General features: G+C 38.5%; 1 protein-coding gene across 1 annotated transcript in view; it reads left to right on the forward strand.

Moving 5' to 3' along the window:
* The window catches only part of dnah6 (dynein, axonemal, heavy chain 6), a 53,174-nt gene that overhangs the window by 18,391 nt on the left and 20,960 nt on the right, over positions 1-13,823 (forward strand). The window contains exons 37-54 of the mRNA XM_087842165.1: positions 847-1,029; positions 1,217-1,360; positions 1,822-2,043; positions 2,649-2,796; positions 3,246-3,403; positions 4,198-4,329; positions 4,706-4,877; positions 6,888-7,034; positions 7,160-7,233; positions 7,339-7,493; positions 7,904-8,135; positions 8,221-8,373; positions 9,592-9,732; positions 10,169-10,411; positions 10,623-10,790; positions 10,918-11,153; positions 12,664-12,808; positions 12,997-13,113. Of these exons, the coding sequence (XP_087698291.1) occupies positions 847-1,029; positions 1,217-1,360; positions 1,822-2,043; positions 2,649-2,796; positions 3,246-3,403; positions 4,198-4,329; positions 4,706-4,877; positions 6,888-7,034; positions 7,160-7,233; positions 7,339-7,493; positions 7,904-8,135; positions 8,221-8,373; positions 9,592-9,732; positions 10,169-10,411; positions 10,623-10,790; positions 10,918-11,153; positions 12,664-12,808; positions 12,997-13,113 (2,970 nt within the window). The remainder of the gene's footprint in view (positions 1-846; positions 1,030-1,216; positions 1,361-1,821; positions 2,044-2,648; positions 2,797-3,245; positions 3,404-4,197; positions 4,330-4,705; positions 4,878-6,887; positions 7,035-7,159; positions 7,234-7,338; positions 7,494-7,903; positions 8,136-8,220; positions 8,374-9,591; positions 9,733-10,168; positions 10,412-10,622; positions 10,791-10,917; positions 11,154-12,663; positions 12,809-12,996; positions 13,114-13,823) is intronic.

Consider the following 13,823-nt stretch of genomic DNA (forward strand, 5'->3'; position numbering starts at 1 on the left):
GTGCATGTTATATCTCCAAATTCTAGATTTTTCTTAGCTGCTCCTTTGCTTCTCCATGGAACTGTGCAGCCTCCTTTATGGGATTTTTGGACAAAATCCATCCTGTTCTTCCTGTTCTTCAGTGTAACCAGGTGTTGCACCTTGTTGTAAACCCTCTGTACTTATATTGATATGAAGATATCTCTTGATTGCTGACTACTGCATTCATATAGTTATTATCATAAGTCACTGGACAGTGTGAACATCCACGGTCACCACTTCATGCATAATGGACCTTCCACGACCTTCCAAGCTATATAGTTTATGTCTTCCATATTTCCAACTATATCCATAATCACATACTGTGTATGCTCCCATTGTATATAGTGTATTATCTTACTTTTTTTCATTGATTGTACTTATCTGTATTTTTGTATTTCCTTCATATATCTGTACCTGAGCTGAGGTGACGCAAAAATTTCCCCGTTGTGAGATCAATAAAGTCTTATCTTATCTTATTTTATAACTAGAAACAGATGCAACATATTGTATATAAAGTTAGATCACCTAAAACTAATTCCCTGTGGAGAAATGTATTTAAATTTAAATGTATTTTTATTTTTATCCCTATAGGTTAATTTTTACATTGTAGTCAAATTGTTGTTTTTTTGCAGTGCATTGTTCTTCCCTCTTGATCTCAGTCCTTCCTCTGGGCATCAAGAAGACTATTACTAGGGAGTCTAAGCCAAACTAGCAAGGTTACTTTATAAATTGTGTAGATAATGTAAATGCACGACTCTGCATACACTTAATATCCTGCTACAATCTTCTCTGTAAACCTCATTTAACTTTCTCCTGTCTCTCCAGCTTCCAGACCCAGTGGGTGCATACCTGATGGAGATGTTCACGCAGTACGTGGAGAAAGGTCTACAATTTGTGTCCAAGCATTGTGTCCAAGCAATTCGCCAAGTGGACATCAGTAAAGTCAGCACTCTGTGCTTCTTGCTGGAGGCTCTTCTGCTGGGTAACGGAGGGCCAGACCTCAAGATGGTACATTTAACACAAAATGTAGCTGTCATGTTTAGTCCTTTTTTTGTAAGATGCATCAAACGAATCAGTCATTTAGTTCAAACAACAATTTTGAATAAGTATAAGTTATATACATGCTTCTTGTAGAATTATTGACTTACTCACCCATGTTCTTACTTATTGATATGTCTTCTTTTTGCGGTGGCAGAATCCCAAGCACCTTGAAGGTGTACTATGTCAGACCTTCATATTTTGCTATCTATGGGCCGTAGGCGGCAATCTGACTAGTTCTTACTGGGATGCTTTTGATACCTTCATCAGAGAGCAATTTGAAGGCAACAAAGATGCAAAGGTATGCGCCTGTGACCACAACACCTACAGAAATGCATGAGCCGTGAGGATAATGCAATCTAAATGATTTATTTATTATAGAACAAAACTGGGCAGTTTATTCAAATCGGTCAAAATTCATACACTTGTATTCAATGTATATAAAGTGGAATAATTTAAGCTGTTCACAGAGTGCCGTATCAAACTATGTTAATGGAGCATTGACTGGAAGGAAAAGTGTATTAAGAATTCCAGATGTGAAACCGTAATTTGAACTTAACACACATAGGCACTCACATCCACACAAAGACTTGTACAAAGCAACACTTCACCAAAACTGCTGTTACCAAAGGTATTAAACAACGTGAGTGAAACTGAACATTAATGATTTAATGTTTTTTCTAGCTAATGGCTTTTGGGCTGATACTTACTAAGACACCTAATAATTTTGTAGTAAGTTTTTTACATTTGTGTGTTTTGTAGCTCCCGACGTGTGGTACCTTGTGGAGTGTCTACATGAATTTTAATCACAGGGATCTGCAGTTATGGACAGCTATAATCCCTTCATTTAAATATAATAGGGAACAACCTTTTTTTGAGATGCTGGTTCCCACTACAGACACTGTTCGCTATGGATATCTGATGGAGAAACTGCTATCTGTGCGCCGTTCTGTACTCTTCACTGGTGACACGGGAGTGGGAAAGGTAAAGAATCTTAAAACAGATAATAAACGGACGACAAAGGGTACATTTTATAAATCTGAAGCTTTTCTGATATTACTTGATGATGCAAAAAGAACAGCTGAAATAAAGCACATACGTCTAGGATACTTCAGACTCCTTTTTGCACTTCATAAACAAAGACCCACTGCATGTGTTGCAGATGCCTTGCTACAGCCACACTTAGCTTTGGACAGAACGCTGCACATACATGTCATATTATGTTGAGATTTGGTTCTGTGTGATTTGTGGAACAAACATTCCCATGCTTTTGGCATGTACATATGTAGAAGGTTAATTGTATGTATTAGTGCCACTGTTTATTTCATTCACCTGAATGACTCTGTGTGTACTGATGGATCTGGCAGTTTCCACTAAATTACTTATTATGATGGTGACGTATTAATAAAATGCTGAGGAGTTTTAGAGGGGAAATAGCACGAGTCTGCAGCAATGCTTAGTTATATATTTTCATATCCAAAATATCCATGGTGCTAAAGCAAAGGTAATATTTTGGTGTTGCAATTTAGAAAGGAATGCAGATATCAAAATTTATATGTGAAAAGTAATTGATGAACATGTTCTTGCAGACTGTGGTGGCCCGGGGCCTTCTTAACAGGATCCAGGAAAATGCAGGATATCTTCCTGTTTTCATTAACTTCTCTGCGCAGACCTCCTCTGCCCGTACACAGGAGATCATTGAGTCCAAACTGGAGAAAAAGAGAAAGAACATTTTAGGTAAAAGAGCAAGTTTGGCAATGACAACAACAACATAAAAGCAAACCCAAGAACCATACATGTTGTGTCAGACTGTCATATGCATTTGTTCCAATTGTTTGCACCATCTGGACAGCAATGTAGCTGAAAGGAAATCCTTTGAGAAACTCCAACTGATGAAGTTTTTCAGATAAAAGCTACCATCTTGTTGTTTGAATTATAGGTCCATGCTTATCAATGATAAGTCTTCAGGGTCTAACTTACAGATAACACATTAAGAGGCCTTTCTTCAGCACATTCCCAAATTGTTCTGGAGCTGCTTAACACACCCATAGAGTCGCTTCCTTTCCATTAGTTTAACTGTTGCTTCCACTATTCATCTACACATCTACTGCCTGCCCATTCATCCAATAGTGCTTACACATTTACTTTTTTCTTCTTGAATATTTGTTATTTTTCTCTCCATGTAGGTCCTCCAGGAAACAAGAAGTTGGTGGTCTTTGTGGATGACTTGAATATGCCTAAGCTGGACAGTTATGGATCTCAGCCTCCTATAGAACTCCTGCGTCAGTTCCAGGACTTTTCTGGGTTTTATGACAGAAACAAGTTCTTCTGGAAGGAGATCCAGGTATGCAAATAAGATGAGCTACACTGTAATGAGACATTAAAATATAAATGTGCGTGTGCATATGTGAGATTCTGGTTGCAGTTGAGGTGATCTATTTTAGACTTTTCCAAACAGTTTAAAAACAAAACCACAAGATTTTAGAAAGATTTTAGAAAGATTATGGGGCATGTTTTCCTATAAGTACAAGCACGTATCTAAAACAAGGGTAGGACAGTTCTCCTAGCACAGCTGTTCTAGACTAGCTATAAGTTAATTGCTCATAAGTCTTAACCTTTTGTTTTTAGTGTCTGTACATTCTACGTTCCCATAAATATTGCCTACAAGTAAAGACGAAATCGTTCTAGTCTGAACTACTGTGGATGTTTTTCCCGTGTTCAGTTTTTGAGCACAGTTAAAAACCTCATTTGTTCTGTTTGGTGTTTTTAATGAATACTAAATCCATTTATGTAGGAAACCCAGTCATCTTGTGGGCTATTTGTTAGCTTTTTTACTCGCCATTTATAGAATGAGAATGAGAATCAGAATGTCTTTATTGTCATTGTCGCAGGTACAACGAAATTAAAAGTGGTCTCTGATCAGTGCATCATCCATAGAATGTTTACTACCTTAACTTGTGCTATACAAACACACATATACACACAGGCACAACTGATTTTACATTTTAGCCCCACACAAGGAACCCCTCTTCTTAAATGGAACATTTTATTGTCAATGGTCACATGTCAGGAAAAAGTAACATACTAGCGTTTTATCAGCTGTTTAGTAGTCCCTTTATTCTTTCTTTTTCTTCTCAGGAAATGACCATTACAGCAGCATGTGCTCCTCCAGGAGGGGGGCGAAATCCTGTGACCCCCAGACTAATTCGGCACTTCAGCATGTTGTGCCTGCCGACACCCTCGGACACCAGCCTCAAACAGATCTTCAAAGTCAGGAGTCCTCCAAAATACTGACACACACACACACACACACACACACACACACACACACACACACACACACACACACACACACACACACGTATGTAAAGAATTACATTTTAGGGAGTAGTGTTTACAGTTCAAAAGATATCATGTCCGTGCTTATTTATTATTATTTCAAGTTAATCTTGACAGATTAAGAATTTTTATTGAGTAGTCTGTATGTCTTATGTCCATGAACTTCTCTCTATGAGATGTTGTGCTTACTTTAAATCTTTTAATTTTTCCATTTCCTGCTCCGCCAGTATATGTAATTTTCAGTGTACCCCTCTTCATGCCCTCTCATTTGTGTTACAACCACTTTTCATACCCAACCTCCTTCCAGGCTATACTGAATGGTTTCCTCAGTGAGTTTTCCCAGGCAGTGAAGGACTGTGCCGGACAGATTGTGGATGCAGCTGTGGAGATTTATAACCGTTTAAGTGTGGATCTGCTGCCCACCCCAGCCAAGTCCCACTATGTTTTTAATCTCCGGGACCTCTCCAAGTGTGTCCAAGGTGAGTATTCCTTTGGTCTTTGGCTGCTTTTTCATTCATTGGCAATCCAGTCCTTGTATCTGACTATTTTCAGAGAATTATTTTCTTGGTTTGTTAAGTGGCTTAACACTGACCTGTGAACCATTCAAGCAGGAAAAACGGCCCTAACTGAAGAGCTGAACCAGCATAAGTCTACACATAACAAACTTCACAAAGAACCAATTTCAGACTGTTGCAAAAACTCATAATTTGTTGCCATCTCTTGAATCTATGAGAAATGCCAAAAATAACACAACTTGACCATCATAAAATTTTACTTTTACAATGACAAGGTGAGTCGCAGATTATTAACCAAATTTGACCTATCTCAGGATGGTGTTCCCTTAAATAATCTGGGGAAACAGGATAAGTAGAGCACAAAAGAACAACCTACTTCAGATATAGTATCTTACCTACGGAGCCCCGCAAGGGACATGGGAGAAAAAAAAATTAAGATAAACTTTTGCGAGATCCTGAGTTTGTTTTGCAAGATCTCGCAAAAGTCGTATCATCGTAATTTTTTTTTCTCCCATGTCCCTTGCGGGGCTCCGTAGTACCTAAATGTCCTTAAGAAATAGAAAAAATATGCAGGAAAGTCCCGACACAGGACCTGAGAGATGCATTTCAGAGCAACACCCACACGGTTTTTATCAGAAGTGGTCTCGCTAGAAGGGCGGGTCTCAAAAAAATCCCTTTTTAAGGAATGAAGAGAGGGAGAAATAGTTAAGATTTGCTAAATTACACAAGAACTAGATTCCTCAGCGTTTGTGGATCATCTATAGAACAAGAGGAAGTCAAGCTATAAATAAGAGCTTTGAATGTCTTCAGCAAACCTGAAGAACTATTCCTGAAGACTACTTTCAAAAACTGCAAGAAAGCTTACCTAAGGGTTCCGACTGTGTTGAACTAACGCGTTACTTGTAACGCATTACTGTAATCCGATTACTTTTTTCAAGTAACGAGTAAAGTAAGGGATTACTATTGCAAAAACGGTAATTAGATTACTGTTACTTTCCCGTAGGAACGCTGCGTTACTGCGTTACTAAAACTGTGATTTTTTGTGAGAATGTCTCATGACAGTGACGTAAGCAAGTGCGATGTTCGTGACAACAGCTGTGTGCAGATCAACAATGGATCATATATCGAGTGCAGGAGAGAGTATGAGCGTGCAGCGTTTAAAGCGTGGAAGTACTGACCTTACTTTGAGTTTGATTCCATAAAAAGTGACAAAAACATTAGCGTCCGTTGTGCGTGGGAAGAAAACTTCTTTTTACAGCGAAAAAAACCCCTAAACTTCCGAGCAAGCACCGAGTAGCTACGACGTAATGGGAAACCCAGAGAAACTCGCGGATTCTTCAACTGACGGCTGCACACCTGCACCAGGGTAAACCTCCGCCTAACCTACTCCTGCTTTACAGGTGAAAATAGAGCAACAGGACCGCTAGTCTTTGACTTTATTTATTTTCTGCTGTGTTTTACTTGCATCTATTTGAAAGAGTGAGTGAAAACACACACAAAAATATTTTATTTTATGTGCTGGAATGTGCAGAAAATAGGTTTAAATGTTAAACTAATTTCTTCCAGTCAGAGAATGTTGCATATAATTAAAATTTTGCTTGATGCATAAAGTTAAAAGATTAAAACTAATAAAACAAGTTTTAAAAAGAGACTTTTCCATTTGATTACATTTTGTATGATGATTATGCAGAAAAAGTAGAATTGGGCTGAAAGATCTATCGCTTTATCACCTATTCAGGTTGTAAATCGTGTTTTTAAAAAGTAACTAAGTAACTAAGTAATTAATTACTTTTGAAAATAAGTAATCAGTAAAGTAATGGGATTACTTTTTTGGGGAAGTAATCAGTAATTAGTTACTGATTACTTTTTTCAAGTAACTTGACCAACACTGGTGTTGAAGAATAAAGATAGTCTTACCAAATATTGATTTTCAAGCTTGTTGTATGTATATAGATTCTCTTTGTTGATTACCAGGCATACTGCAGTGTGAGCCAAGTCAAGTAAGAGACAAGACCCAGATCTTCCGCCTTTTCTGCCATGAATGCCAGCGCGTATTTCATGACCGACTCATCAACACCCAAGATAAGACCTACTTCAACACCATCATCTGTGAGATGGCCAGTAAGAACTCTCCCAGTCCAGCCTCAGACTTTATTTTCTGAATGCTCAGTTAATTGTTATCAGCTCTATATCAATCTATATTTTGGCTTTATGGGTTTAAGATAGACCTCTCTCTTTTTTGCCAGGGCGATATTTTGACATCAACTTAGAGTCTTCACATTTTGTGTCTCATCCCATAATATTTGGGGACTTCATCAAGGTCTGCTTTTCCTCCAAGCAACTTATTTACAAGTCGACACAAAAATACTGCACATTATTTACTGATTTGCAGTTTTGTTCTGTGTCCACCTAATCATCCACATAGATGCATGCAGAAAAGGAAGATCGCCTGTATGAAGACCTGACAGACATGAATAAAATCCAGACTGTACTTCAGGACTATCTCGATGATTACAACATGACCTTCTCCAAGGAGACCAAGCTGGTTTTCTTCCAGGATGCCATTGAACATGTCTCCAGGTGAGTGAATTTAACTTATAGTTATAGTTTCTTAACAGGTAGTTGATTTATTTTAGCTGTAGTTGGGACAAACTGTGTCACCCAAAGGCAGTAGCAATACGAGTGATTGTGTTTTATTGGTTTTTAAAATAGAACATGCAATGACTGTGATATGGACTGTAAGGATCATTTATCCATAATAATAATTACTTGGGCATGTCTAATTAGTAGACATACCTTCCACATAAGTAAAATGCAGGCACTCTCTTTCTTATTTTAACATCAGTAATAAAATTTAACTGCACATCTTCTGATTGTTTTTAAAGGTCGTGTCATATCAAGTGATTTGATCTGATTATAGCTAGCAGTACATTTTCTAAATGACACGATGCACGTGCCATATGGAATGAAATAATCGTATTATTTTTTAGGATTGCTCGTATGATTCGCCAGGAGCGAGGCAATGCCTTGTTAGTCGGGGTGGGAGGTACAGGCAAGCAGTCACTCACTCGCTTGGCAGCCCACATGTGTGGGTACCGCTGCTTTGAGATTGAATTGAGCAGAGGGTATAACTATGACAGCTTCCACGAAGACTTGAGGAGGCTCTACAAGATGGCTGGTGTGGAGGGCAAAGATATGGTGTTCCTCTTTACAGATACTCAGGTATTGCAAAAAGATTGCAACAAAAGTACTTACAGTATTTCAGTTTCTGTGTACTTACTGTGTTTAACTATTAAATCTGTTGTAGATTGTAGTAGAAGAATTTTTGGAGGATATAAACAACATGCTAAACTCTGGTGAGGTGCCTAACCTTTTTGAAAAAGACGAGCTAGAACAAGTACTTGCTGCTACCCGCCCTAAAGCCAGAGAGGCTGGAATCAGTGAAGAGAACAGGGATGAGGTATGTACGGTACTTATGTAAATACATAAAGTGTAGAAAACATGTGTCATTTAAGCAGTAAAGATTAAATACAGTGTCAAGTATGTCTACGTTATTTGTGAGAGAATAAATGAATTAAAATTTTCTGTGAAAGTTAGGATAAAGTTACAGTCAACAAAAATTAACAAATACAATCTCGACACAGAACTTTGTTTTCGGATACTACCCAAAATTTTAACAAATTAGAATGTGGGAAGAACGTGGAGTCATGAATGTTCATACTGTTACGACCCGTCTAGGGCCAGGCAATAACATGAGTGAGGCACTCGCTCCCCCCCCAAGACCCAAGCAGCCACAGGAAACAAATCGGTTAGTTACAATGTGATTTATTTACAATGTGAGAAAAAGAACCAAAACGGGAGTGTCAACACTTCAGGGTGAGCCAAGGCCAAAACAATAAACAAAACAAATCTACACAAATCCCGCACCCCTGACCTTACCAAAACAAAGTCCAAAAATAAAGACAGAGTCTGACCTCCTTAACTAAGTCAAAACAGGAGAAAACGGGTGATCAAAAGAAACGGCAGCTCACCCCTACCCACTCCACTTCCACAACTTTTAAGCGGCACTGCAGCCAGCGGCTGCCACAGGAATACTGCTGGGTCATGAGGAGAAACACAAGGACCTCTCCCGCTGTAGCACTCCAGCCTCCTTTTAATGGGCGGGTCCTCCAGCTGGAACCAGTCACGTCGGGGCAGTGTATCCACGCACCAATCGGAGCAGGGCCCTGGCACAGCTAAATTAACATAAAAAGATACATCACCTGCACAAAACAAACACATGAACATGCAAGTTCGTAACAATATCCTGAAAAGTGTTGTTTTCTAATCGAGTGGCTTTTCTTAAATGTAGGAAATCATTCTTTAATCACTTAGTGTTTTCAGCGACAGTACATCGATCTGCAACAAGATAAACAAAATGAAATTAAACATTAATTTCTGATATAAGAGGTATGATGAAGCCTGACCTTTGTGAGTTGTTTAGAGAAGATAATAAACACCTAGCAAAGCATCTGAGATTCCCACTATGGGTTAAAATTTCCACAGACTGTATAAAAGCAGACAGTTGAAATCAGTGTCCCAGGCAAAAGGAAAGAACACATGAGAGCTGATGCTATTTGCCTGTTGTGATCTTCTATGTCTGTGTGTTTTTTTTACGTGTCTGTGATGGTGCATTCAGGTGTTCCAGTTTTTCATCTCCCGTGTTCAAGAAAGACTACACATTGTGCTGTGTATGAGCCCTGTGGGCGATGCTTTCAGGTCCCGATGTCGCATGTTTCCTTCACTGGTTAACTGCTGCACTATTGACTGGTTTGTGCAGGTATGCTGTTATAACTCTGTTTCTCTGATATATATGAATCACTCAGTATATACATCACTACCCTTGTCTATGGAATCACTCTTGTTCGTGTAAAATATTTCTAATATAACCCTTTTTTTTTTTACACCACCATCCCTTTAGATTGAATTCTTGTTCATAATCTGTAGCTTTAAGGTAATCCTATTCTGATTCCTCTCTTTTTATAGAAAAAAAATGTTTCATCATCGTCATGGAAGTTGTAGTTTCTATATTTTTGAAGCTTCTTTTGAACTTTTTACAATTTCTGTTTTTAAATAAATGTTTTATGTCCATCTGCTGGCGCTCTGCTGAATAACTGTTCAGTTGACGGGAGCTAAAGGTCAAAGCTACAAATTGTTTTCCTCGCTGCTAACTTTATGTCACTTTCCTCTCTTTCGCTGTACGTTCTGGTGCTCAGTGGCCCCGGGAGGCGCTGCTCTCTGTCTCTGAGGCCTTTTTCCAGAATGTGGACTTTGGCAATGAGAAGCTAAAACAGAACATCTCTGCGATGTGTGTCGAGATACACGTTAGTGCCACTGAAATGGCTGAGCGCTTCTACTTAGAGCTGAGACGCCGGTACTACACCACACCTACCTCCTATCTAGAGCTTATCAACCTCTACCTCAGCATGCTTGGCAACAAGAGACAGCAGTTAGTTCTGGTATGTCAACACAATTATGGGCAATTTTTCACATATGTTGTTGATGATGAATTGTTACCTGATATTGTGTAGGAAAAATAGCAGCTAGATACATTAGCTGGCGGTGAGAACTAATAGTCCGTTTTATTTTTACTGTGACTGTGATGCATCATGAGTTGTTATGTTGAGTATGTCAAACATGATAATTATGTATGCGTGTGTTACTGTATAGGCCAGAGATCGTGTAAAGAATGGTGTCACTAAGCTGCTGGAGACCAATGAGCTTGTAGACAAAATGAAGGTGGACCTTTCTGCTCTGGAGCCAGTCCTCAAACAAAAATCTGCTGATGTCGATGCCCTCATGGAGAAATTGGCTGTAGATCAAGAGAAGGCTGATGAGGTCTGTCTGTGTTTTATCACAAAACTTTCAAAAACGTGTCTGATGTTGCCTATATTTCAATTATAAATCATGGTAACGCTTTGTCATTACTTCATGAGCATAACTAAAATAATTCTCCTCGTCACAGGTACGTAAAGTAGTAAAAGAAGATGAGGCACTGGCCCGAGTTAAGGCTGAAGAAACCCAGGCCATTGCAGATGATGCACAGAGGGACTTAGATCAGGCTCTGCCAGCTTTAGAGAGTGCCAACCAGGCCCTCAGATCTCTTGACAAGGCTGACATCTCTGAGATCAAGGTGTTCACTAAACCCCCAGCCCTAGTGATGACTGTCATGGAGTCTGTCTGCATCTTGCTTGATAGCAAGTGAGTGTGCACAATTTTCTTAAAAAAATAATAGATAAATAAATAACTTCTTAACATGATACACTTTTATTAGGTATCCATCCTGCACTGGTGATGGTTTCTAAAAGTACAACTCTTTATAATCACAATAATAGAATCACAATAATGTAATAACTTTATCACTCCTTCACTTCACCGGGACTATTTTTTCAATCTTATGTATTTTGCGTTTAACATTAAACAGAGATAACTTGTAGATTTCACCATTCACTAATCTACTGCATTGTTGATCTGAATTAAATCTTCACAATATCATATCTAGGGCTGGGTATCGTCACTGATTTCTAGAATCGATTCAATTCCGATTCAAATTAATTCGATTCGATTTGATTCACCTCGATTTGAATCTGGGAAATTTTGACAGTCAGAAATATTATAATTCAGATCAGTACATTTACATATTTTTGTATCTATAAAAAGGAAGCTGACACATGCAAGACTTTATCAAAGGTGTGAGCATCACAGCAGAGGCCTTTGTGTCAAAGTAGCTGAAGATAAAACACAGAAAAACATGAAGGTGATTTTCCTGTTCTGGGATTTTATAAAAATATTCTGCAGTACATCAAAAACGAAAGAAAACCATTAATCAACACATGAATGTTACCTCTGAAGTTACAGCGGTTTTATTAGAGACACGGCTAAGCGTTTTGCATTTTGCATAATTTTTAAAAGTTTAAATTTGTTCAGTGTTGAACGGCAGAAATTACGTTTTCTTTTCGGAAGTATATAAAACGGAAAAAAAAACGTTGGCCGACAGCGCTGTAAACAACGGTAGATTTGTGCGTAACAAGCAAGCGAATAATGAAGAAAACAGTACAGAGAGAGAGCTGTGCATTGTGGTCGAAGCAAAACAGTAAAAGTCAGAGTGAATACATGACGATGTTTATATGAAGCGTAGTTTGGATCTTCTTTTGCTGCTGGTTCGGTCAATATTGTTTGGAGAGAGATCAAACTAACAGCTTTAGAATCGGCGCATAAAGGGCGTGAACACAAAGCGCGGACCCGCCGACAGATCAGAATCAGCGAGCGGTCGGCTTTCACCCCCGACCGTGAGAAAGGCGACATCTCACTGATTCTGATCCGCGGGTCGCGCTGTGTGTTTAAGTCTTTGTGCAGAATCCGTGTTCCTGCTCTCATTTACTGTCTTAGCTGTTTGGTGGTTGTTGAGATTTCACCAGAGATTCTGGCATTTCAGGCAAAATAAATTTATATTAAAAAATTGATTCAGGATTTTAATGAATCGATTTTACGTTATCCAAGCCAGAATCAATTTTAATCGATAAATCGATTATAAAAACCCACCCCTAATCATATCCTCTTTAGGATTTTGACACTTGCTGCTCTGCCCAAAGAATTTTCAGTACTTTGAAAAGATCAACTAATGTCACCGTCTAATGTATCGAGCAACCGTGACATTTCTTTAGTCCTTATTTGTTAACAGTGTCTCACTAACTTTCTTCTCTCCTAACAGACCAGACTGGCTAAGTGCCAAGCAATTACTGGGCGATCCCAACTTTCTCAGGCGTCTGACAGAATATGACAAGGACAATATCAAACCTAGGATCCTGCTGAAACTACAAAAATACATCAGTGACCCTAATTTCATACCTGAAAAGGTCAGTTTGGATATTTTGGCAGATTAAAAAATGTCAACGTACAAACAGAGCCAGTGAAAATAACAACTTCTTACTGTATCATTATGACTAAACACGTGGTTTTTCAGATAGTATAACCCATCAGAAATTCTGAAATGTTTCAGTATGTTTTTGCTTGTCCTAATTTCTTATTGTGTCGCTCTTGTTAGGTGGAGAAGGTATCAAGGGCGTGCAGGTCCATGTGCATGTGGGTCAGAGCTATGGATCTTTACTCGAGAGTCTTCAAAGAGGTTGGCCCCAAGAGAGAAAAACTGGCCAAGGCACAGGTCAGTTACAGAGTGCATTGTTGGTGTGCCGTCATTGTTAGCTGAAGCTGAAATAAATTCATGTTCTAGGTTTACCTCACTAAGGAAAAATATGTTCTTACAGGTTATTCAAATGTAAATTATTAAGTGTTTCAAAGTAATTATAAGGATTCAACCTGTAAAAAAAAATAACAGGTTTGTCCTGTGGGAGGGATTTAGGGTTTTAACATTATCTATCAGAGTTGTGTTAATTTTAGCCACATCATACAGCTTAAGGGGGAAAATATAATTAAGATATGAAATAGTTTGTAATATTTTGGGGGTTTTTTGGTTTGTTAATAGTGTTACACTAAACCAGGATGAAAATATCTGCATTTGTGGGACTATGACTGCTGACATTTAAGTAAAATGTTGATCTAAACATTATTTCTTCTTCATAAAGATAAGAAAGAGTTAGTGTCATCTGTGTTACCTGCTGTATATAAACACAAAGCAACTTAGTGTCTTTAGCAGACATATTACCAATGCACCAGATCGTGATAGAATGATGAGGTCTAAAGAAGGAGACGATCAGTTTGACGCTGTTCACTAGTGGATCATGAATCACAGTTTACATAATGGAAGTTTGTAAGCTACCCAGTCTAAGATGGGTCACTCCAAAGCCAAGTGTTGGTGGTGGTCTTCAGCTCTCTCATTAGAGTTTTATTCCACTCGCTGTTTCAGATTATTGG

The sequence above is a fragment of the Neolamprologus brichardi genome, chromosome 6 (assembly GCF_056152115.1).
Source record: "Neolamprologus brichardi isolate AB-2024 chromosome 6, ASM5615211v1, whole genome shotgun sequence".
NCBI classification, from domain to species: Eukaryota; Metazoa; Chordata; class Actinopteri; order Cichliformes; family Cichlidae; genus Neolamprologus; species Neolamprologus brichardi.